We start from the raw sequence: 26888 nt of genomic DNA on the forward strand, positions 1-26888 counted from the left end.
TCTAGCTCCCGTAACGGCTTGTAACCCCCGGAGGTTACAGTCAAGCCATCATGGCACACATAATGGCCGTTGACTCCATCAATGCCCAATAGGTGGACTTGGCCTATAAATAGGCAGTCACTCCATGTATTGCATACTACACACTACACCAAGCATAGCATTGCAAAGCTCTCTCCCTCTCTCTGCATAATCTTCCGTCGAAACTCTGCCCTCGCCATGATCCAGTTCACAGGAGCTTGTTATGTTTGCGGTGCTGCAAAGAACAAGACGAATCCGTTTTATCTTTAGGGACGACTCGCCAATCCGAGAGCACTACCGGGGCGTATCTCGTCTTGCGGAAAGAAGACTCCTCGACTCGGCTTACAAATTATATCTACAGTTTACAGTTTCGATTATTGTATTTTCAATTCAGTTTATTTCAATTTAATTTTTCATTCTTCATTAGGTTGTATTATGCCCGGTTAGTGTATCTTTGTATCACAGTCATTCCAATCAACATTACTTGCATGTTAAACAATCAATTGAATGGTAGAACGCACATAAATTCATGTTTAAGGAAATCTAAACCCTAATATATATGAATTCTTACGGTTTAGAATTATCGAGCAGATTCTCTAAAGCATCATTGATTGCTTGCGCCTTCTCCCAGAGGGGAGCACGAAATTATGAGTTAATTCACATTAAATCTCCTTTCTAATATCTTTTTATATAGAGTTATGTGATGGGGTTTATATACTAAAAGATGCTTCGAGCGTACATCCCTTTGTACAGTCAGCTTGTGCATTTATACGAGAAACGCCACGTCCACTTGTTTACCTAATTATGAGAACAAATAATATTCCTTCCTTCCACCATAGGAGTCCCATTTCTTGGCGGCATTGGTTTTAAGAAATGTTTAGAAAAGTGGGTGGAAAAAGTTAGTGGAATAGAGTATTAGGATTGGTATACTGAAAAAACATATTTCGAGCATGTTGCACGGATAGAATTGCTTGTATACAATAAACTCTACAATCCACTTTTAACCCAAGGCGAGAAGAAGTATTGTTATCGCATTGGTGTTTGCTTATACATTTTTAAGATGTTTTCCAAACATTTAAATGTATAAGAAGCAAACAAGTCTAATTATTTTGCATAGTAGACTGGTCGTGAACGACGCAGAAGGTGATGCAGTCGGTCTTTTGTAGAAGAGAAATAGAATTTCACAACCTAGATAGGCTTTGGCTACTTATCGTGAAAGGTTGCAGTGTCAGTCCGCATGTTTCCTTACCTTATGAAATAAACGACACCGGTGTGGTATAGCACTGAAGGATCTAACAGTTGAGATAAGTCTTTCTTGCTATTTACTGAAAGACGATGTCTCAGTGATTGTTATTTCTTAATCATTGTCTACATAACATTGAGCATACGATATTGATTATGCACTACTTTGATTTACTAAATGGTGCGAATTTTTGCAATCCAAGAATCCTAGTATCTTGGATAGTGGTGATCAATGTCTAGAGGTGTTAATATTGTTATTGCAATGAATCGTGTGCGATAAATGATAGAGGACTTGTGTAGTATAAATATAGGATATATTCTACTCTATAATTCTAATCGGGTATTTATTTGGGTATTCGGGTATACCCGATACCCGCTACGCGTTTCGACAAGCCTATTATTCAGAAACCCTATACCCGATACCCGCTACGCGTTTCGACAAGCCTATTATTCAGAAACCCGGCAAGTTGGAATTTATTCTAGAATAATAAATAAAGATATTGAACTGTACAACTCTTGGAAAAAAATATTAATTAATTAAAGTCAAATAGCAGACTTAAATTAATTAATGGATATTTATATTTTAAACACGAGAAATAATTAATTAAAGAGATAAAGCCCAAATTACTTGTAATTTGGGATTGGACGGACAGTCAATATTATTATACTATAGTTATAGTGAATGATAATAAGATGCCTTTTTCTTAATATAGCAATCAATTAATGTGTCGCGATTCTAGCTTGTTTGATACTAATGTATATCCCTAGAAAATGTAATGTTCTACATTGTATAATGTTAAATTTAACTAGGAAGTGAGCAAATTGGGTGTATTAGCATCAAATTGGGCGTTTTGTTGATTAATGGCTGATTTATGTAGGTAAAACGAGCTATTTCATAAATATAAGTATGTACTCCAATTTGGTTAGTGGGCTAATCAACTTAAGTTCTTATTTATATATTAGAAAGTTTTGGAAATGTAAAATGATATTTGTAGATATAACATTCCCTTAAACTCATATATAGTGTTGTAAATATTGCTTGCTGCTTGGGCTATTGTGCTATTCTTTTGAAATTCATTCAATCATTATTGCTTCACATTGCCCATTTGAGAAAAAAAAAATAATTTGTGAAGTATATATTTTTTATACAATTTCTTGTCTTTTTCCATTAATTGTCTCCACCAAAGAATAGACTTGGTAAGTTAATTTATAGGTGAACTCTATTGGACTGGATATAGCATATAGGCTTAAGATGATCGTTTTGTTGAGCAAACATGATACCTAATTTAAAATGAAAAGACACTCAATTATTAAATTACTTATTCGATGTGTCATTTAATTCGGTCCAAGATTGCTTTTAAATTTGATTTTGTAAACAAAATAAACTAGTATAAATATATTTTTTAGTTCGAAAATAATATACGTTCGATCTTAAAATAAAATAAAATAGAATAGAATAGAATAATTTATGTGTCAGTGACCCTTTGGTGAAAATAATTTATGTGTCAGTGACTAAGAGTAAAATAAAATAAAATAAAATAAAATAGAGTGACGATTTGATCTAAATACCAGTGGGGATCATAGAGCGGTTATAAAATTATATGTGCAGCCCTTTTTGTTCAAATGGTTAAGAATTTGATCCTCAACATTCGTCACATTTTATGGACTTCGTTTCACCTAATATTTAGTGACTTTTACCTTTTCAAATAATACAAATAGAATAGCTCCAAAATCCTTGGGAGGTCATGCAAACAGATGTCTCACTTTTATTGAATCTTGGTTGATTTATTCCATTTTATCCGCATAAAATAGAGATTTAGAATTTTTAGATACATGCGTGACTAGCAAGTATCATAATTTGTAGAGAAGACATTATTACTCCCCCATAATAGTTGGCATACTTGAAAAATAGCATGATATTTTAGAAGATATTATTTTGAATATTAAGTGAAGAAAGAAAATAATATATTTATATATGTAGAAATATCTGTACTTATTGACGAGTGAAAATTGCGTATGACGAACACCGTAAACTTAAAGTCACTTGCAATTATTAAGAAATAAATAATCATCGAGATCTCGTATTTAATTTAATAAGAAGTACATATCTCACCATTTATTCATTCATTGTTATACCACACTTTTATTAAATACCCCATCCGTCCCATAAGAGTATGCATGTTTGGTTGGACACGAGTTTTAATACATAGTTAGTAAAGTAAGAGAGAGATAGAAAGAAAAAGTAATTAAAGTATTGTTTATAGATAATGAGTCTCACCTAATTAGAGATAAAATAGTTTTTAAAATTAAAAAGTGCATACTCTTTGAGATTGACTAAAAAGAAAAAAATGCATAATCTTATTGGACAGGAGTATAAATTGAAGTTTTTTTATAGTTATTTATATTATAAAAATAATTGATGGAATATCGTATTATGTGTCAAACATTAATAAATATTAATAGACAATAGTTGTATCTAGGCGCAACTCATCGGACTAGTTCATCGGATTTCGGGTCTGGCCTACTTGATTTGCGAGCTAATTTGTTTGTGATTTTATCGGATTAAAAATTTCTAATCCTAATCTTTTAAATTTAGTAGCCTATTTAGACCAGCTCACAAGTTGAAAAGTGGACTGACATCATCCCTATATACGTACACGTAATGATTATAACAAATATACATAAGTACTAACTCGAATTAAATACACGCCTAATCTTCAGAAAAATATCCAATTTTTATCTGAAAGAATTTCGCATTTAGCTGCTCAGAATGAGACATAAGTATAACTTTATCCATTTTTTTTATTTTGAACTGCATTCATATTTTAATCCCATTTCATCCAAAGACAATATACTAAACGAAATCGATATTTGCTACTTGCATATAAATTTTCAATATTTTTTAGTTCTCTCTAAATTATTTTTAATTTAAATATGCGTATTAAGTCTTCTTATGACTACACTGGTACATTTAAATTTAAGAAATTTAAAATAAAATTAAAAAAAACTACTAAAAGTGCATTTATTTAGAGCAGGTTAACTAAAAAAAAAAGGCATGCAGTCTCTACATTACAATTCTTCATTTCCTCCCTTTTCCCGATTTCTACCCTTCCACTACAATTTTCCACTGCGATTTGTCCATTTCTGATTTCATTTCCACAAACTCCAATTTTCCACTGCGATTTGTCCATTTCTGATTTCATTTCCACTAACGCCATTTTCTCCCAATTTAATTGCACACTTTCTTCATCCTAGGAAAAATTGCAAAAAGGTCACTCTTTTTGAGAGAGAGAGGAAGAAAGAGGAAAGTGGTGAGATAAAAACCAACCCATTCTCGAGGAGGAACATCAAATTTCCCCTGTTTTTCTCTCCCAATTTTGTCTTTTTCTTTTTGGAGGAGTCTAAAAAAATTCATAATCTTTTTCTTTCTCTCCTCTTTCCTCCGCTTATTTATGATCACGACTTTTGATGTGTATGCAATCGCGGAGGAGGAAGGAAGAGCCATTTCTAGAGCCACTTCATATTGTATAAGCAAATGTGAGTGCAATATCAAGATTGAGCCTTTTTTATAAACAGAAACTCTATGTTTGCTTTGTTGAGATTGAGAAGAATCCAATGCTAGTTCATATTGTTAACAGTTAAGCAACTGTGTTATGCAATAATTATAAATATGGATGCTTTGTTTGGTTGTTGATTTTTAATATTGAGCAGAATCCAAAATAGTTCATGTTGATAAGAAAAATAGCACAATTGTTGTGTCCATTGTGATTTTATGTGAAATATAATTCTTGGTTCCAACTGAAGCAAGCATTGTTAAAGATGTGGAGAGTCCGATGGTCGTTCCTAGGGCTCGATTTGAGGGCGTTGCTCTTCCTATGTTTAGTCATTCCCTCGGGCATATACCTCCACGGCCAGAAGATAACCTATTTCCTCCGGCCATTGTGGGAGTCCCCTCCGAAGCCCTTCATAACGCTAACTCATTACTACCATGAGAATGTGTCGATGGAGACTCTCTGCAGGCTTCACGGGTGGGGGCTCCGGGACTTCCCTAGGCGCGTCTATGACGCTGTCCTCTTCAGCAACGAGGTCGACATGCTCAAGATCCGCTGGAACGAGATGTATCCTTACATCTCGCAGTTTGTGCTCCTTGAGGCCAACTCCACCTTCACTGCCCTCCCAAAGCCCCTCAACTTTGCCTTAAACCGAGACAAGTTCAAATTCGTTGAGCCTAGGCTGACCTATGGGACGATTGGTGGGCGGTTCAGGCGAGGCGAGAACCCCTTCGTTGAGGAGGCGTACCAGAGGCTGGCCCTCGACCAGCTGCTGAGGATCGCTGGGATAGAGGATGACGACCTCCTTGTCATGTCGGATGTTGATGAGATCCCTAGCCGGCACACCATTGATCTACTGAGATGGTGTGATAACATCCCTCCGGTTCTTCACCTCCAGCTGAAGAACTACCTCTACTCGTTTGAGTTCTTGTATGATCTCCGAAGCTGGAGGGCCTCGGTCCACAGGTACCAAAGGGGGAAGACGAGGTATGCTCATTACCGCCAGACGGACTACCTCTTGGCGGACTCTGGCTGGCACTGTAGCTTCTGCTTTCGTTACATAAGCGACTTCATCTTCAAGATGAAGGCGTATAGCCACACGGATCGAGTGAGATTCGCTCACTACCTGAGCCCGAAGAGGATTCAAGAAGTGATCTGCAAAGGGGCTGATTTGTATGATATGATACCGGAGGAGTACACATTTAGAGACATCATCGGGAAGATGGGCCCGATTCCTCACTCTCACTCGGCTGTTCATCTGCCCTCGTTCCTGCTGGAGAATGTGGACGAATACAAGTACCTTCTACCCGGGAACTGCATAAGGGAGAGTGGCTGAGGGCGGTGAGCTTCGATTCTTGCTATGATTAGGCAATGGGCAAGGGAGACTAGTGTATGTAGGTGATCTTCATACGAGAGCTAGACACATTCGGTTTTTGGTTCGAATTGAAAGATGCACTCTCTGTGTCTCGCTTGCTCGCTTTGTTTGCTGGCTTTGGCAATGTGTATGTTCATACCCACTAACTCCCCAGTGATTGATGTTTATCCCATGACAACCCATCTTACCTTTACCCCTCCTACAAAATTAGTCGCACCTATCTTTTTATCTTCCTCCGCCACTCCCTCACGTTCTTGGATATGAGAAGGGAGTAAACAACTTTCTGTTTCTGTGCGCAGAGAAGAAACAGAAATTTCAACTTTTCACTAAAAGCCACATCTTTCTCTCACCATAGAGGCAGGCGTACATATATTTCTCTCTCTATTTTTGTTTGTACAAATGATTTTATATGCATATTTTTGGGCTAATGGATGTCGTTTTTCTTTGGTACAATAAAAGACTTTTATGCAAAATAAACTGCATTTAATGCAACATAAATAGTCTTTTACGCAATCCACGAAAATCTATTAATGTCATCTACTAATCTTGTTGTTTTATAACGTTGTTATGTTGCTTATAAGTGTCACGTGGCAGCATATGGTTAGAAGGATGCTGTGACTCTAAGGATGAAAGAACACTAGTGTTCCCCTTTTATCAAATACTTATATATCATTAGTCAATCTATTAATTAAACTTGCTATTTTTATACTTTATAAACTAGAAACAATATTAATCTCATCAAGCAAACACATTACTAAAATAATCGTATCATCTAGTAACCAAAAAACAAGATAAAGTCATTACTAATATAGTCCTAGACAAGGCCCATATTATTTTATCTCATATTGTATCTCAATACTATTTAAACTCTTAAACCGAACATGACAATTATGTATAACATCCCCTAAAAATGTCATGGTCCAAAAACGGAATCAACTTGATCGAAACAAAAAGAATACCTAATAGTAGGGGTGTGCATTCGGGTTTTGGTTCGGTTTTTGCCAAAACCGAAAAACCGAATTTAGTTCAAAATCCAAACCGAACCTGAAAAACCGAAACCGAAAAATCGAAAATGGAACTTAAAAAACCGAGACTTGCTTTTTCAAATTTAAATACAATTACTAATTTTTATTCAACAAATAATTTCAATCAAAATAAAATTGTTTATAAATTGCTCTTTTCTAAATTGCGATTTTTATTATTTTTTAAATTGTACATTTATATGTCTAATATCTTGAACGATTAATAAACTTTAATAGATTATGAATTGAGGTATTAGTAATATTTGTTTTTCAAATTTCATTTTGTTAAGTAGATACTCTTTCCTTCCGTCCTCATTTGTTGTCCACTTTCACTTTTTACTATATAAATGATAAGAAAACCTACATAAAATGAGACTCACGATCCACTAACTTTTTAAACTCACTTTTCTTATTTTTCTTAAAACATATGCCCAACACCAATTGGACTAAAAATAGGGTCGGATAGAGTAATTTTTTTCATTTTTATATATCACATGATCATAATATTTATGATTGCGAATTTATAAAAGAAATTTTATTTTAATTATAAGTTTTTCTACTTTTAAAGTACGTGATTTTTAAAAATTGATAAATTATGTAATTGCAATTTATATACTAAAATAAAAAGAATTTAAAAGTAACATACTATTAATTTAGTAAGGGAAAAATCAAGGTTCCATACATAATAAAATTTTTAAAGAAAACTGTTATGAAATCCATAACAAGTGTAAGGGAAAAATAAGAACTCAACCTGCATTGTAGAAATATAGATGGTCTACAAAAATAATATTATTAATAATAATAATTATTAAAAAAAAGGGTCTACAATCAGTATAATCCGCAAGCCGACTTGAACCAAAGATATTAACCGAAATGTATGAAATCTTTGTTTACTTAAATTTGACTCATACATCACACTCTCTAAAATTACAGGATATTAACATCTTAATATTTGAAAAAACTACAAACAACAATTTGATATTTTTAAAACAACCATTACGAAGATAAAACTGAGTTTTAGGATATGCAATTTGATTAGGTGGACTCAACTCGATAATTAGTCTGATAGATCATAATAATATATAACTGCAAATAAAAAATTTGTTTCAGTAATCAAATATCGATATTATAAGATTTAATCAAAAAATTGATCACAATCTTTTACTTCAAATCTATCCAACATTTTGTAAAATATTAATTTTATACATAATCTTACGAGCTTTTATCAAACCTATAAGCATATTCTATATCTCATTAATGTCGTGACGTGTCGAGGCTTTACATTAAATTATTTTATAACCTTAAATCAATGTTTGAAAGTATCTTAGTCTTGCAACGCACGAGTGTGATACTAGGCTTTATGCCTAATTGCTTGTTGGGTAAGCTGTCCATCAACAACGTCACGGGCACCGACACCAAGTCAGATGTCGTCATATCCAACTGAAGCAAGCCAAGCCTGCCAAAAAGTCAAGATCGGAACCATCAATCTCGAATACATAGGCAAAAAAGCCAGCGCGAGTACTATGAGAATATTAAACCAATCTTCTTTCCATATTAGGTAGTAGTCGGCGCTAGCTTTTTCGCCTACGTATTTGAGATCAATGGTTATGATCTTGACTTGTTCGCAAGACTTGGCTTGGCTTGAGTTGAATGTGACGAAATCCGGCGTGGCGCTAGTGCACGTGACGTTCGCTGATTTGTATGAGGGACGGCATAAAATCGTATTTGACAAGCTGGAAATACAGCTCCCAACATAAACCACAAGCTGCCAAAGAGAGTGGAAGTTTCGCAAGTTATAGGAATCAATAAACTACTCTTAGTCCAAAATCAGAATCAAGTTAACCAATCTAAAAGTTGGATTTCTTTAAATTTGGTTATTGGTTGAGTTTGGGGCATTGTTGAATTGGATTAAAGATTTAGAGATTATGGAATTTGTATGGTAAAAGGGAAAGATGGGAAGTTGGTGTTGGGAGGGAGAAGAAAACTGATACGAGATTGGTTCGTTTGCGGGGAGAATCCAGTCGAGCAGCCAATTATCGCCCAACTAGGGTTTTGAGCAAAAAATAAATTACTGGGATATTGATTGATTGAATAATATGAAGATCTATTAATTATATATATTTATAATATGTAGGGATATTAATAAATATCCTACCAAAATATAGTAAATCGAATATAATATCCTAAAGTAAAAAATATGAAAAAGATATAATAATTTAATATTAAATAAATAATAGTACTAGGATATTGGGGATATTGTATTCTCATATAAAAAAAAGTATATATGGCTGCTGAACAAATGGAGAGCTTGGTAAGTGTAGTATTTGGTTTCTGAGAAAAGAAGAGTTGATTATAAAAACTTGGAAATTAGACAAGGGTCGAATGGAGAAAGCAGGTAGAAGGATGTATGCGTCTCCCTTTTTGAGCAGATTAGATTAGGGTAGTGAATGAATAAATTGTGTGGTAATTGCAGAATTTATATTGGAATTAAAGGTTTCATTATGGTAATTGATTAACTTATTTTTGGACCAAGATTTCATATTGGAGATCAACTTGACGAAACAATTCCATTTCTTTGGGCTCAGCTTGACTACAAAGTTAATTACTTAATTTAATTCATTTGGAGCCCAAACTCCTTTTAATTTATTTATTTTGTGGAGCCCAAACTTGTAAACACATAATTGGACATTTGTATATCTTTTATTTTAATTAATTTATTTAGTGTTTGTTATTTAAATTTGTACTCAACACCAAATTGATTCGATTATAAATCTTGATATAAATTCTAAATCATTATCATTTTTCTAATTAGGTTATTGATAAAATCTTGATATAAATTCTAAATTATTGATTATATTACTATTACTATTATTAAAAATTTAATAATTGCCACGTAATTTAGCGTATTTAGTAATAAAGTTCAAAATCATAATAACTTTCATTGATATTTTTAATACGGAATAAGTAATCTATTAGGATGAAATTAGTTTATTATTTTTTGTTGCAAATCTTAACTTTAGTTTTTTCTATTTAATTTAGTGTTTTAATTTAAAAACAAAATTTAAGATGTCGATGTTTATCCAAGCACAGAAAAGTAAAGTGATTCGGAATCATATTCTCAGGATTCATATTCCTAGGATTCATTTTTCATGTCAACTTTACTCCATCCGTCCCATTTTATTCAAACTCTTCAGTTTCGGCTCGTCCCAAACTATTTATAAAATGTATCATTCTAAAATGAAAATCATGATACACCAAAAATTTGATATTTTCGATATATTAAGGCCTTTATTTCTATATTTATTTCACCCATAAATGTGGATAACATTATAACAATTTCTGTAATACCCGCTTTTTTTTCTATCTTTTTAAGTTAAGATTTTTTGTTTTGGGAACGAGCGAGTGATAGACCTTGAATAAAATACCGTGTTTGTTTCGATTGGTTGTGAATGGAAATAGTGAATGCTTGAGTTATTGTTTATTAATTGTGTGGTGTAAGTTGTCGACGAGATTGACGTGAGAGTCGTCGATGGGAAAATTTGGGCGTTCATTTACAATGTGCTTGGAATAACACCAAAGTACAAAAATAATAAAACACCACAATTTAATCAATGTACTAAAATTATATATATTTGAGCCTATAATTTATCTCTATTGTTCTAGCCTTTATTTCTTTTTAGTTGACCAATTTTTGAGAAGCCAAAATAATAAGTAATTATTCTACTCCTCGTGCAGTCAAATTTTAGTCAAATAAATTTCTCTCAATCCCACTTCTATTCAGTTTTCTCCATATCTCATTCTCACCTTAAAAATCTCCAACCAAATACTCTCTATTAACTCCATTTATACATCTCCTCCCACAATCTCAACAAACCGTCATTCCTGCAGCTTTTCTTCCCTTCATTGAAGGTAATTTCTTCTTCTCCCATTGAGTTCAAAAATCTGCATATTGTTCTATTCCATAATCAAAATTTTCGAAATCAGTGTGGAGGAGAAACCCAGAGAGTAGTGATCTTTTTCAATACCTTCTCTTCTGCAAGTTCTGCTTCTTCCGTGAAGGTATATCCACTATTTTTTTCTGAATCCTCTGCATCTCATTCCATGATTTAGTTTCACATAAGCACACACGAGATATAAATCCCTTTTGAAATTCTTGGAACTATTGAATGATGCTCCCTCCTAAAGCTTCGATCTTTAATGCTTAGAATGTGCCTTTTGTGTTTTTCTCCAACTCCAATTCCAATTCTTAAATTTCTCTGTCTGCCCATGAATATTTGAAACGAACAACTGGAAATTTTAATGAAAGATTTAAATTCTGAAACAAGGGAGATGGGAGTCTTTTTCTACTATTGCTGTTTTGTGAGAGAAAGAATTTGTTTTGGGAAAAAGAATAGAGACGTGAGTTTAGAAGAGAGAGTTGGGTATCTCCTATTTGTGATTTTGGACGAAAATATTGAGAACTAGAGAGAGAGGTATAGCCGATATATGTGTTTCAGAGTGTGATAGGACAGAGAGGAAGAAGAGTATGGAATATGAGTAATAGTTTCTTTGTTTACGTGTTTAAGTTGTAATGCTTGACTAAAAAAATGAAGTTGGGGAGTTTACGTGTGAGGTTTGGGAGTAATCATGTTCAATCCTCTTTTTAAATTGTTGTCTTTTCATTCTATGAGGGGTAGGAAGTAGACGTGTGTAGTGTAGGAGTATTTATGTTCAATTATTTTAATTGCTATTATGTATCCATTCTGTGTTGGCTTTGGAGTTTATGTTTTGCTTTTTATTTTCTCTGTTTTGAGCAACTTGAGAAGTAGAGAGAGAAAGAGTTTGCTATTTTGTGTTGGGCGTGGGATTATAGTATATGTACGTACGTTGGCAGGCTGGGAGTTTTAATAAAACTGATGTGTTCTTTTTGAGATAAAAAAAAAGAGAGAGATGTTAGGGAGACGAGGGTGACTATGTACTTATTTTTTAATCTTTGTTGTATGCATTTGGGCCATTTTATTTATTCGTAAGTTGGAGCAAAATACCTGTGCATTCATATAATTAGTTAGGTGTCTTATCTTGTGATGGAATAGATGCACATCATCTGTTTGTAAAAAGTCCTAGGTGAATTCTCCATTCACTTGGATTAGGTGTATAGACGTGTACTGTGATGGTGTATATTTTGGTTTGACTTTTTCCTTAGGCTTAAATATATTAATGTGATAGATGGCTAGTTTTAAAATAAATGAGACTAAATAGAACAAATTTATGATGGAATAAATAGTAAGTTTCGTTCAATTAAAAATGGTTACTTTCTTTTTAAAAATGGCATAAATGATGAATGTTTAGTTCTCTGCCCATTTTGTTGATGTTGTTTAGTTTGATTATATGAAGTTTGTGGTAGAAAGGATGAATGAATGAATGGAGGATTCATGCATTGTTAAATTTATTTATTTGTAAAGTCTGATTTTTGCATATCATGTTATTTCGAAAAGGGTGAGCTTGTGCATGTTGTTTGCGGTGAGAACAGAAAGTGATTGAGGAGTAAACGTTTGAGGTGGGCTTTCTTTTTAAATAAGGACAATGTCCTAAATATATTTTTATGTGAAAGGAGGTGGAAAGTGTTTGTCTTGCCATGTTTTGTTTTTGAATGAACCTATCTGAAGTGGCTATGCCATGTATGTTTAATCGAATTCGGGTCCCAGTAGGGCCGCAAACCCTGCTCGGACTAGTGTACACCCCGTAGATCGTGTGCTATCTCTTTGGAGTTGGCATGTCTAGTGACTTGGTTCGTGGCCACATTCCTTGTCATGTATGTTCAGATATGGTGATGGTGAATGTGGATGGAAAATGGTTGGCCAACCGAACTTGTGAAATATATGTTTTTGGTGTACTCAGCCCTGCATATTGTTTTTCTTAATGTGCAGATTGAGCGGCGATGGACGTGGAGGATGTTGAGCAGAGTTCATGGATTGTTTTGTCATGATTAATAATTGTTGGATTTGTCGTGTCTTCATACTTGACATTTTCCGTGTCTTGAACGCTTCCGCTCAGAGTCCTTTTCTTTAGAATTGTTTATTCGTGGAGAGTCTAACTCGTTTGAAAATTGTTTATTTTCCCTTCTTTATTTACTTAGAGTTGGTATTATTGTTAGGATAATATTATGACGTTTTCAAAGTTAATCCAGTTATTAAATTTTTGGTCAAATGTGTATGTTTTTCCCCTTTCTTCCCCGCTTCTTTAATCCTCCCCTAGTCGCGATCAACTGTGTTTTCTATCCTTAGAAAATGCGGGCGTGACAGAGTGGTATCTGAGCGACTTTCTTTCCGCTCTGGACCCAAGAGTCTTCTTTCCTTCTTGATCTAGATTAGTATCCCTAGATCAAAATAATTAAATAAATAAAAAAAATTAAAAGTGTCAAAGGCTCAACATCCGACCATCGCGCTCAACCTGAAAAGAGGTAACCAAAATTTTTGTAAGTGATTTTGAGGTAAATATTTTGGGAATGGAAATGATTAGTTGTGCATGATGGAATTATTGGCGGAAAAAAAATTTATGTTGTGGAAACTTGTGAAATTTTTTGGAAATATTTGAACTTTTAGTGAAAGCATGCTAGTTCTTTTCCTATTGAGATTTTGAGGAACATGATGTTGTTATGTGTTGAGACGTCTAGTGATAATTGTTTGTGAATGCTTGATTATGTGGCCTTTATCTGATGATTTGAGTCATGACTCATAGATACTGAAGTATGATATTATGAATTCCTTGTGTGATTGCGGACTGTTTTGGGATGAACTTACATCATCGATTCTAATTGTTTGTAGCAACTAAATTATTGCTTCTCCGAGCAAATTAAATGAACGTGGAACAACTAACCACAGTAAATCTCTAAAACCGAAAGGATAAAAGAAAAATAATAAGTATAAACGTTCGGAAGGTGTGAATGGAAGTTTGAGTGATGATAGTTAGTGTTACATGCGCATACGTAGCTTGTTTTATTATACGTATTCTATAATCGTTATATATGAAAGGTTGCGTGAGAAGTCTTGATACGAGAATATAGTGATTAACAATTGGAGCGATCATATTAATCTATGCGTTTTGAATCAGAATGCCACCGAGACGTGGACGTGGACTTGGGCGTGCACATGGGCGCGGACGTGGACGTGGACGTGGACGTGGACGTGGAGAGGAGGACCCCGTGGACCCTCAGAATGTAGAGGGAGAGCAACCACCACCACCACCACCACCACCACCACCACCACCTCTACCACCGCCTCAACCCAAACAATACATTGATACCTTTTTTAGGCAAAACCCCACAGTTTGATGGACTGGGAGAGCCGTCTAAGGCAGAGACTTGGATACTCGCCCTCGAGCGCATATTTGATTTTATGGAGTGCACCGACAAGGAACGCCTCGCTTGTGTAACTTTCCAGTTAACCGGGCCCGCAGATTTTTGGTGGGATACCAAGCTAAGGACAATGAACCCTGAACGCCGTGAAGCGCTTACTTGGGAGATATTCAAGGAAGAGATGTACAATAAGTACGTTCCCATGAGCTATAGGTGAGCAAAGGTAGTTGAATTACATACTTTGAAGCAAGGGAATATGACGGTGACAGAGTACGATCGTGCACTGTGTGAAATGACTCGATATGCTCCTGAGTTGGTGGATATAGATGAGAAAATGGCAGAAAAGTTCCTTGTTGGTCTCAAGCACGAAATAAGAGTAGCAGTGGCAAGTCGCAGGACTTTCATATTCTGAGATTTTGGCTTGTTCATTAGATGTGGAAGAAGCGTTGCCTAAGGAGATGACAGTAGCAAATACTACACCAGTGCCACTTCAACAACATAATTTTAGAGATAAGAGGAAATGGGATGGAGATCGGACTCCATATGATAACAAGAGGCAGCAACCCATCAGAAACACACCGCAGTACGGAGGTAGACAGAGTGCTCCCTATCAGAGCGGTGACTTCCGGCCTAGAGCCCCCCCGTGTGCTAAGTGCTTTAAGAACCATTTTGGGGAGTGCAAAGAAATGAGCAATAAATGCTACACTTGTGGTGGAAATGGTCACTTCTCTAGAGAATGCCCGAGTAAGATTATGGGGGTGGGAGCAAGACAGAACAATCAAGGGTTTCGTCCGCAAGTGCGGGCACTGCAAGCCAAGCCGAGGGGATACTTACCCGCACCACAACAGCAGCAGCAGCAACAGCAACGTCATCAAGGACTTCCCACTCAGGCGAGGTCATATGCTTTAAAAGGGAAACAACCGACGAACCAGCAAGAGAATCAAGAGCAAGGAAACTTGGCAGGTATGGGCACGCTCCTCGACATGCCTATTGTTGTTTTGTTTGATACGGGTGCATCACATTCTTTTATATCAGCATCATGTGTGAATACTTTAGAACTGCCTATCAATAGAACTGAACAGAGAATGAGTGTGACTTCACCCGTAGGAGGAACTATAGATATTTCACAAATTTGCTCGAATGTAGGATTTACTATGGGAGAACTTAAGCTAGGTGCACACAAATTGCAAGTTATGTCGATGGGGGGTGTAGATATAATTTTGGAAATGGATTGGTTGGCCGAGAATCATGTTACCATTCACTGCAAAGAGAGGGAGATCTCTTTCCGAACCCCTGGAAAGGAGCCGACTATATTTTATGGGATTTCTATGAATCGACGCAAGTCCATAATTTCTGCACTTCAAGCGACGACTATGACGAGGAAGGGATGCCCAGCGTATCTCGTCTATCTAATAGGAGAGAAGAAGAAAGAAAGAAGCATAGAGGATGTGGCAGTAGTGAAAGAATTTCCAGATGTTTTTCCCAACGCCTTGCCAGGACCACCACCCGATAGACAGTTGGAGTTTACAATTGATTTGGAGTCAGGATCAACACCGATATCTAAAGCACCATACCGTATGGCGCCTAAGGAATTGGAAGAACTTAAGATACAACTACAAGAGTTGTTAGACTTGGGTTTCATTAGACCCAGTGTGTCGCCGTGGGGAGCACCGGTGTTTTTCGTGAAGAAGAAGGATGGAACATTGAAGATGTGCATAGATTATCGAGAGTTGAACAAGTTGACACTCAAGAACAAATATCCACTGTCGAGGATAGATGATTTGTTTGATCAACTCCGTGGAGCCGGAGTATTCTCAAAAATGGATTTGAGATCGGGATACCATCAACTGAGAGTCCGATGAGAAGATGTACCCAAGATGGCTTTCCGAACTAGATACGGCCATTATGAGTTTATAGTAATGCCTTTCGGATTGACAAATGCCCCGACTGTATTTATGGACCTTATGAATCGTGTGTTCCATCCATACTTGGACAACTTTGTCTTAGTCTTCATAGATGACGTCCTTATCTACTCAAAGAATGAGAAGGAACATGAAGAACATTTGAGGACTACCTTGGAGACATTAAGGGCCGAGAAACTCTACGCCAAGTTCAGTAAGTGTGAGTTTTGGCTTAAGGAAGTGAATTTCCTTGGACACATAGTGAGCGCGGATGGAATTCGAGTAGACCCTGCAAAGGTGGAAGCTGTACAGAAATGGAAATCACCAACCACACCTAATGATATTCGGAGTTTTCTAGGACTGGCGGGATATTATCGGAGATTCATCGAAGGATTTTCTAAGATAGCAAGGCCAATGACTCAACAACTAAAGAAGGGGGTCAAAGTGAATTGGACGCCGGAGTATAAGGCGAGTTTTCAGTTATTGAAAGAGAAGTTGACCACGACACCAATTCTCGCCGTACCAGAGCCGGACACTAACTACGTGGTGTATACCGATGCATCAAAAGTTGGACTCGGATGTGTACTTATGCAGAATGGGAAAGTGATTGTGTATGCATCAAGGCAGTTGCGGCCACATGAGTTGAACTATCCGACACATGACTTGGAGTTGGCCGCAGTTGTACATGCTTTGAAGATTTGGAGACACCATCTTTATGGAGTTCGATGTGAGATATATACGGACCATAAAAGCCTCAGGTACTTCTTTGAACAAAAGGATTTGAACATGTGCCAGCGTAGATGGCTTGGGTTGGTGAAGGATTATGATTGCAGTATAAACTATCACACAGGAAAGGCGAATGTAGTGGCTGATGCCCTAAGTAGAAAGTCTCAACCTCAATTGGCCACTTTTCTCACGAACAAAGAGAACTTGATACGAGAGTTCAGTAAAATGCGATTGGAGGTAGTGAGAGCACCCGAGACAGTGGAAGGAAGGATCGCCACCTTGGTGATGGAACCCGACCTAAGGGCTAGAATCGTGGAAGCTCAAAGACGCGATACTTTACTTGAGAAAATCCGTTTGGAAGTGAGGACAGGGGAGCAAACCCTGCTCGGACTAGTGTACACCCCGTAGATCGTGTGCTATCTCTTTGGAGTTGGCCGGTCTAGTGACTTGGTTCGTGGCCACGTTCCTTGTCATGTATGTTTTTGGTGTACTTGGGTTTCTTTTAATTAAAACCCCAAGGTCACTTGATTATGGCTTGACAAACTATGTTTTGGCATGTGTCCACTAAGTGCATCAAGTACTCAGCCCTGCATATTGTTTTTCTTAATGTGCAGATTGAGCGGCGATGGACGTGGAGGATGTTGAGCAGAGTTCATGGATTGTTTTGTCATGATTAATAATTGTTGGATTTGTCGTGTCTTCATACTTGACATTTTCCGTGTCTTGAACTCTTCCGCTAAGAGTCCTTTTCTTTAGAATTGTTTATTCGTGGAGAGTCTAACTCGTTTGAAAATTGTTTATTTTCCCTTCCTTATTTACTTAGAGATGGTATTATTGTTAGGATAATATTATGACGTTTTCAAAGTTAATCCAGTTATTAAATTTTTGGTCAAATGTGTATGTTTTTCCCCTTTCTTCCCCGCTTCTTTAATCATCCCCTAGTCCGATCAACCGTGTTTTCTATCCTTAGAAAAAGCGGGCGTGACAATTTCTTATTAAAATAAATGAATATTATTTGTAACTGTTTATTACTCTCTCTATTTGTCACGACCGCATTTTCTAAGGATAGAAAACACGGTTGATCGCCACTAGGGGAGGGTTAAAGAAGCGGGGAAGAAAGGGGAAGAAAGGGGAAAAACAACAAAACTCGACCATAGCTCCAAACAAATGGGAATAGCTCCCTTCCCCACTATCGGCACTTCACTCCCTTCTCCCATTTCCTTTTTCCCAATTGAAACAAAACCCCAATTGAAGAAGATCCTCAATTCCGTCTACTTCCCCAAATTGCACAAAAATTGGCGAAAATGTCTCTCTTCTTTCCGTCGACCAGCCACCCCATCAGCGCCGCCTCCTCCTCCGACTCCATCTCCATCTCCGTCCCCCTCCGTTAAAGTCAGCCGCCGCCGCCGCTGTGCATGCACAGGCGGCGGCTTCGGCCTTCTCCGCGCCTTGCACCGCCGGCCGCCGCGGATCCGCCTCCGTCGCCCAGCCTCCCCTCCATCACTTCTTTCCTCTCCCACTCCTTATTTCTCTCCCTCGGCTGCCCCTCTCCTCTCCGACAACACCACAACCACCATTTACTTCCTCCAGTTGGTAAGAAATTCATCCTAATCTCTCTAGACTTTTACTTTGTTAATTTATACATATATATAAGGTTCTTGGTGTTTGAAACATGTAGATGGGTGAAAGTTACGATTTTGGTGGTTGATTTGGGGTATGGAACGGTTTTTATCGACGACGGAGTGCCGAAACTTGCTGTCGGAATCCGGCAGATTCATATTGTTGAGATAACTTCTTAACTTGTGCTTACTATAGTGGTAGAACTTGGTTTATCTGTTTTATGAATTCGATGAGTTTGAATTATTGTCTTACTACTAAAAGACTTGATGGTGAAATCATGTTAAGCTTATGTGTGCTGGGAATTTCACTTAGGCTGATTCTAGTTACCTATTTATATATGCATGCTTGTACATATATGAAAGAAAGAAAGAAAGGTAGAAGGCTTGGAGTTTACCTTAATTTGGTGGGAAAAATATGTTGTTGGATTGTGGGACTTGGCCCTATAATTGATCTGGAACTCTCCACTTTTCTTTGACTCCTTGTCTCTACTTTGAATTTGTTGAAGGATTTTAACATGATCTCTTATTGTTTTGAGAGGGGCGATGGAGAAGGAATGCTAATTCCTATGTATATACATATATGCTTTGCCAAGCTTATCTTGTACATATATCTCTTATGTTTTGATAAGTTTAGATCATATGCAGAGATTTGATATCTTTTTTTTGTTTACATGGCATAATCTACTCCGTCAAATCTTGTGATGAAATCTTCAAAGATTATATGCATTAAATGCACACAACCCACTTGCAAATTCCTACTTATCTCTCATCATATTTTATTTGATATAATACGTGAATCTTCATAAATGAATGCCTAGGTAAATCTTTGAGAAAATCTTCAAATCCATATTGCTACATTATATTTTGATTTTGGCATTATTAAGTCCAAGATCTTATATAATTTCCACTATCACCCAAAACCAATTTATGCAGGAACATTCATTTGGGATGTCGGTGATACACAGAATCCGTCTTCTCTTTTTTTTATTGTATTTTATTTGTTTATTAAATTTTATTATTTATATATTTATTTACTTATTTATTTAATTTGGTATAGGAAAAACCCAGTTTAAGCTCGTGGCTTTGGTGTAGGAAAACAAATAACATCCATAGTCTTCCCTGATGATGCACCGGACTTTCTTGGAGTGCGAGCACGACCGTTGAACAGGCTGCGTGAACTTTTCTCTAATTGTAATAGATAAGGATTTGATAAATTTGTATAATAGTAATTTAGCGGACTTCGGAGATATGTCGGACATTATAAATTTTTATTAGGTGTTATTATTATTTTTTTTTACTTGAAATATTCATTCGAGAACGAAGCAACGATTATTTATAATTCCAAGATCAATTATTATACATGAAAATGGCAGATTTCGAATACTACAACGATCACTTATTATTTATCTTTAGGCTAATAATAATAATAAGGTACGAAAGTTCGGGTTGTTACATTCTACCCCCCTTAAAAGAAATTTCGTCCCGAAATTTAGGAAGTATTTAGACAAAAAGCTCGGGATATTTCTCCTTCATTTACTTTTCTAGCTCCCATGTTGCCTCTTCCTGTCCGTGGTTTTTCCACAATACTTTCACTGTAGTAATCGACTTATTCCGAAGCTGCTGCACCTTTCGATCTAGTATTTACACCGGCTTTTCTTCGTTACTCAGGTTAGGCTGTAGAGCGATTTCTTCGTGGCGCATCACATTTTTTTTGGTCGAACACGTACCTTTCAAGTTGGGAGACGCGGAATACGTTGTGTACGTTCCCCAAAGTTGGGTGGTAATGTCAAGCGTTTTGCTACTGGGCCCACTTCCTCCAGAATTTCATAGGGTCCAATAAATCGTGGTTTTAGCTTACCTTTGAGTCCAAATCTGGTTATTCCTTTGGAAGGGGATATTTTCAAAAAGACTTTCTCTCCGATGTTAAATTTCAATTCGGTTCGACGTTCATTGGCATAGGATTTATTTATTTATTTTTGGCATTTTCTGCAGTGGTCAATGTCTTGCCTCCCATGAGGGTCTCACGCGAGGAAATATAGAGTTGATCTAACCGTTTTAACTTTGATAGGAACTAAATTTGGGATCCCAAGAGAAATATTCGAATCGTTCTTGCTTTGTGTAGGCTCCAAGGTAACCATGAAAACAAAATAATTATAATTATTTCAATTACGTGAGTGTTTGGTTCACCACAAACTCTCACCAGTAGCTTGCAATCAAAGGTTTTCATGAAGTGCAAAGACTAGGCTCAATTGGACTCATTATGCTCACTCCCAGAAAAGAAAAGATACAACTTCAAATGGCTTGAGCTATACCCATAGAGTTTGAAAATTTTATTGTGGGAATAGCTTGTCAGATGGAATAAATTGCAAAAGTGGGGGGTATAATGAATAGAATGCAGATGCCAATAATAGGTTGCCAATAATATAATCAAAATGAACAGTGAAGTAGAAAAGTTTCAAGTATCCCTTGATGATAACAGGAAGGCCTGATATGGTTGGTTACAAATGGATTTGAATAGAATAGGAAAAACAAACAATTGCAATTTGCTCAACAACACTGTGATAGAATATCATATCAACAAAAATTTTAGAGTTTATAAGCAATTCAGGGAAACTAACTAATAAAGAGGGCAACAAGAGGAAACTAGCCAAGGAAGAAGCAATATGCCAGCTTTAAATATAGAGCTGTAGAAAAGCTCAAATCAATAGACAACAGTCATATTTGAATTTAGAAGATGAGAGTACTCATATAAAACAAAGAACTTATCAATAAGTATGTCTTAAAACACAAAGGGTCAAATTAAAAGGTTTAAGGTCTCACCAGATGGCTGTTCCAATATAGTAAGACTGAAAATCACTGGTCTCAAGTGGATTTGAGAAAGAAGAATAACAAGGAACTACCCTTTTGGGTCAACAACATCGTGATACTATATCACGTTAATGAATTCACAAAGTTTTTAACCAAATCACGGAAATTAACTAGTAGAGAAGACAATCAGAGCAAACTAGTTCAGGAAGATAACAAAGTACTTTAGACTTGGAGTTGCTAAAGAGCTCAAAGCATGATGGAATAATTTTTAATGGAATTAAGAAGAGGGAACTACTCATATAAAATAAAGAGCTTGTCAAGAAGCACTTTTGAAAACAAAAAAGTCCACTAATGATCTTTGAAGAATATTATCATTGAAGAGACAATAGTTTAGGGAAACATGTTCATTCTGAAGGCTATAAATAAACCAGCTCCGAGTATAAGAGTTTGCTGGCAAGAATTCAGAGAGTCAAAGTATTGCTTTTATGCAGAATGAGTAAAGAAGGACCGTAGTCACTGGAGGTTATCAGAAAACATGAGGGAGTAAGCTCAAAACTGAAAGTGATTCACAATCTTGACATAGAAGAAGGAAAGTAATGGCACATTACCTTGCAAAAGGAGTCATTTAAGTTCTTAATTCAACAAAAGGTATTTTGATCAAGAGGGGTGCGAGAAAAATGGAATTCATGGGAATCCAAGTAAGCGTTGTTGATGAATCTTCTTGGTTAACTACAATGGTGATACTCCGTTGTTTAACTCTTTATAGAGGATGGTAAATGAGTTATGGGAAACTTTGGTCACAAGCTACTTTCACCTTACGATCACGCCAGATGACCATATGTGGGGATTATGACTCTTTGGTACTCTCGGTTCGTCAGAACGCCCATCCTCGTAACACGCCGTTTCTTTAGTCTTGTTCTATGTTGGATTGCTTTTCTCGTGACGAAGTTTATTTCTTATCGCGTCCTTTTCTTTTCATCGCTCGGGAAAGCGAGAAATGTTCATATTGTACTTCTAAGTTCGAGATCATATTGTGTTCTAGAAGGAACGCATAACTAAGTATTCTAAGTTCTTGGAAATTTTGATTTCCCATACTAGCAACATGATTCAATGACTACTCAAGAAGAGGTATCATTTCACATACTCAAAAAGAGGCATCATTTCAACAATTGGTACCATACTCATATACTTTATACTTTCATATTTCAGTACCCTTTTTTTCCATTCAAGAAATTTATTTCTTTTATTCATACATTCGCAGTCTTTAGCCAAGAAAAGACATACTAACTCTTTCTTTAAGCACGCTACCAAATCAAGAAACATCAACTCTTTCTTTAAACTCAGTATTTTCATATGTTCACTCAAATTAACTACATGAGTTATTTCTCCATTTCAAACTTTTAAACATCTTGACTTTCTTTTGAAAAAGAACAAGTTACCTTTTTCCTCATTGAGCGCGATTGGTGGGAGTGCTAAGAGCATTTTCATAGATTAGACAGTCTAGTGGAACAAGGCTAGACCAATGATTTTCAAAGAAGACTCTCGGGTTCAGAGCGAGAAAGAATGCTCTGATACCACTCTGTCACGACCGCATTTTCTAAGGATAGAAAACGCGGTTGATCGCGACTAGGGGAGGGTTAAAGAAGCGGGGAAGAAAGGGGAAGAAAGGGGAAAAACAACAAAACTCGACCATAGCTCCAAACAAATGGGAATAGCTCGAAATAAAATCAGAGTTTTGAACAAAATAGACTTGAGTCTTTTAAGATGCACAACGGAAGCAAATGAACGCGGTTCCATGTATGAAGACATGAACCTCCGAGAGTCAAAATCTGACTGAATTAAATGTCTTGTTTCAATAGCACTTCCTCCACCACTTCGCTGCTCAACCTGCACATTTAGAAATATATGCAGGGCTGAGTACAAAAAGTACTCAGTGAACACATTTCCGAAAATTACACATATACATTTGAAAATATTGTCAAGCCATCATCACAGTAACACTCGGGGTGTTGTTGAAAAGACCCGAGCTTACTAAACATATCACATTGGACTGCAGTCCCTTTTTCCTGTACTTAGCCATATCTGATCACATTGTGCCGTCGAGATGGTGTTCTCGCACGGTCACCTTACATACATGTGCCGGGAAGGTGGCCACCTTCCACGGTCACCTTCTCTGCCCAACATGTCAGAGGTATCCTTGTGCCGGGAAGGTGGCCACCTTCCTCGGTCACCTGCTCTGCCCATCATGACAGAGGTAGCTTGTGTACACTAGTCCGAGCGGGGACACCACCCTCACTGGGACCCGAATTCGACTTATATCATCATTCATAATTCCTTTGGCCTTAGCCAAACAGATAGGAAAGCTCACCTTGATCGTTTAGTTTCTCTAACTTGAATTTTCCTGACTCCACCCTTAACTCATGGAGATAGCCTTTTGAAAACAAACAACGTACTAATAAGACTCGAGAAATTCACATACTTATAGGAATGCATGCCCCTACTTTATTTCTTTTATCATTTGTTCACCGTTAGAAAATTTTAGAAACTTGCATATTAATTAAATTGGGAAATTTAATTAATAGCACTTCTTTATTAGACTTAATTATTTCTGTGACTTGAGAACGTCGTCTCCCTCTTTCTTTCCATTTCCTTAGTGGCCGTCCGAGGCGTCGCGGGGCGATGCCGGTCGGTCGCTTACGCCCATAATTCCTCCGTTGGCTCCTCGTATTTCCACCACGATGCCGAAATAAATTCCCAAAATTATTTAAGCGCATAATTGAATTATCGCAACTATTTCCCTTTGTTAAGAAAAATTATATGTTTTCCGGACTTGGGATAAATTATTCATACTTCAAAATTATTTCGAAATTAATTATATATATTCCTCACCATTAAATTATCGGCCCAAAGATTTATTTAAAAGGCCCAAGACTTAATTATCTCACCACCTTATATCTCCAATTTAATTAAGAAGCCTCAAAACAAAAATAAAATAGAGGCCCATTTCATATTTTATTTGCAGCCCAAGAAAATGGCCCACCAACAATACTCCCTTCCCCACTATCGGCACTTCACTCCCTTCTCCCATTTCCTTTTTCCCAATTGAAACAAAACCCCAATTGAAGAAGATCCTCAATTCCGTCTACTTCCCCAAATTGCACAAAAATTGGCGAAAATGTCTCTCTTCTTTCCGTCGACCAGCCACCCCATCAGCGCCGCCTCCTCCTCCGACTCCATCTCCATCTCCGTCCCCCTCCGTTAAAGTCAGCCGCCGCCGCCGCTGTGCATGCACAGGCGGCGGCTTCGGCCTTCTCCGCGCCTTGCACCGCCGGCCGCCGCGGATCCGCCTCCGTCGCCCAGCCTCCCCTCCATCACTTCTTTCCTCTCCCACTCCTTATTTCTCTCCCTCGGCTGCCCCTCTCCTCTCCGACAACACCACAACCACCATTTACTTCCTCCAGTTGCTAAGAAATTCATCCTAATCTCTCTAGACTTTTACTTTGTTAATTTATACATATATATAAGGTTCTTGGTGTTTGAAACATGTAGATGGGTGAAAGTTACGATTTTGGTGGTTGATTTGGGGTATGGAACGGTTTTTATCGACGACGGAGTGCCGAAACTTGCTGTCGGAATCCGGCAGATTCATATTGTTGAGATAACTTCTTAACTTGTGCTTACTATAGTGGTAGAACTTGGTTTATCTGTTTTATGAATTCGATGAATTTGAATTATTGTCTTACTACTAAAAGACTTGATGGTGAAATCATGTTGAGCTTATGTGTGCTGGGAATTTCACTTAGGCTGATTCTAGTTACCTATTTATATATGCATGCTTGTACATATATGAAAGAAAGAAAGAAAGATAGAAGGCTTGGAGTTTACCTTAATTTGGTGGGAAAAATATGTTGTTGGATTGTGGGACTTGGCCCTATAATTGATCTGGAACTCTCCACTTTTCTTTGACTCCTTGTCTCTACTTTGAATTTGTTGAAGGATTTTAACATGATCTCTTATTGTTTTGAGAGGGGCGATGGAGAAGGAATGCTAATTCCTATGTATATACATATATGCTTTGCCAAGCTTATCTTGTACATATATCTCTTATGTTTTGATAAGTTTAGATCATATGCAGAGATTTGATATCTTTTTTTTGTTTACATGGCATAATCTACTCCGTCAAATCTTGTGATGAAATCTTCAAAGATTAAATGCATTAAATGCACACAACCCACTTGCAAATTCCTACTTATCTCTCATCATATTTTATTTGATATAATACGTGAATCTTCATAAATGAATGCCTAGGTAAATCTTTGAGAAAATCTTCAAATCCATATTGCTACATTATATTTTGATTTTGGCATTATGAAGTCCAAGATCTTATATAATTTCCACTATCACCCAAAACCAATTTATGCAGGAACATTCATTTGGGATGTCGGTGATACACAGAATCCGTCTTCTCTTTTTTTTTTTATTGTATTTTATTTGTTTATTAAATTTTATTATTTATATATTTATTTACTTATTTATTTAATTTGGTATAGGAAAAACCCAGTTTAAGCTCGTGGCTTTGGTGTAGGAAAACAAATAACATCCATAGTCTTCCCTGATGATGCACCGGACTTTCTTGGAGTGCGAGCACGACCGTTGAACAGGCTGCGTGAACTTTTCTCTAATTGTAATAGATAAGGATTTGATAAATTTGTATAATAGTAATTTAGCGGACTTCGGAGATATGTCGGACATTATAAATTTTTATTTGGTGTTATTATTATTTTTTTTTTTACTTGAAATATTCATTCGAGAACGAAGCAACGATTATTTATAATTCCAAGATCAATTATTATACATGAAAATGGCAGATTTCGAATACTACAACGATCACTTATTATTTATCTTTAGGCTAATAATAATAAGGTACGAAAGTTCGGGTTGTTACACTATTTTTGAAAAATATGGACTTTTGAAGAGACATAAATAAGAGACATACGTTTTAATGCAGAATTGGTAAAGTAATGGTGATATAAAGAAAAAATGTTTGAAGTATTGTTAGTGAAGAATGAGTTCTACCTCACTAAAGAAAAAAGAAAAAAAGTGTTTTCAAAATTATAAAGTTTATAATCTTAAACGACAAACTGAAAAAAAAAATACTTTATATTCAAGGGGCAAAGAGAGTAATTAATACTTCAACTTATAATACAAAAAAATAATTATATATGCTTATAACTTTTACATTAGGGTATAATTTATTAATTTGTTGGTATTTGTAATTCAAATTTATTTTTAT

At 36.4% G+C, this 26888-nt stretch overlaps 2 protein-coding genes and 1 long non-coding RNA gene across 9 annotated transcripts; 2 read left to right on the forward strand and 1 right to left on the reverse strand.

Annotated features, from left to right (window-relative positions):
- Nucleotides 1-4345: 4345 nt before the first annotated feature.
- Nucleotides 4346-6536, forward strand: LOC121776430 (beta-1,4-mannosyl-glycoprotein 4-beta-N-acetylglucosaminyltransferase-like). The gene has a single exon (XM_042173606.1). The coding sequence runs from the start codon at nucleotides 5080-5082 to the stop codon at nucleotides 6145-6147; it is 1068 nt and encodes a 355-aa protein (XP_042029540.1). The 5' UTR covers nucleotides 4346-5079; the 3' UTR covers nucleotides 6148-6536.
- A 4251-nt stretch (nucleotides 6537-10787) lies between these two features.
- On the reverse strand, nucleotides 10788-12674 carry LOC121777578. The gene is made up of 2 exons (XR_006045537.1): nucleotides 11234-12674; nucleotides 10788-11150 (listed from the first exon to the last, which is right to left on the reverse strand). It is a non-coding gene; the product is annotated as an uncharacterized LOC121777578 (long non-coding RNA).
- On the forward strand, nucleotides 10995-20154 carry LOC121777577. 7 transcript variants are annotated; one of them, XR_006045536.1, is made up of 4 exons: nucleotides 10995-11117; nucleotides 11193-11267; nucleotides 12683-12744; nucleotides 19845-20154. XR_006045536.1 is itself a non-coding variant. In XM_042174874.1 (3 exons), exon 3 carries the CDS (start codon nucleotides 15000-15002, stop codon nucleotides 16401-16403), a length of 1404 nt encoding a protein of 467 aa, XP_042030808.1. In that variant the 5' UTR covers nucleotides 10995-11117; nucleotides 11193-11267; nucleotides 14298-14999; the 3' UTR covers nucleotides 16404-17673. The 7 variants fall into 7 exon arrangements, 3 of the variants coding, with proteins under 3 accessions (XP_042030808.1, XP_042030810.1, XP_042030809.1); XR_006045533.1 differs by lacking the exons at nucleotides 10995-11117; nucleotides 12683-12744 and adding exons at nucleotides 14298-15504; nucleotides 17783-18761 and having other exon boundaries at nucleotides 11131-11267; nucleotides 18847-20036; XR_006045535.1 differs by lacking the exons at nucleotides 10995-11117; nucleotides 12683-12744 and adding exons at nucleotides 14298-15504; nucleotides 17783-18761 and having other exon boundaries at nucleotides 11131-11267; nucleotides 19845-20036.
- Nucleotides 20155-26888: the final 6734 nt, after the last annotated feature.

This window comes from Salvia splendens, chromosome 18 (assembly GCF_004379255.2).
Source record: "Salvia splendens isolate huo1 chromosome 18, SspV2, whole genome shotgun sequence".
Lineage (NCBI taxonomy): Eukaryota > Viridiplantae > Streptophyta > Magnoliopsida > Lamiales > Lamiaceae > Salvia > Salvia splendens.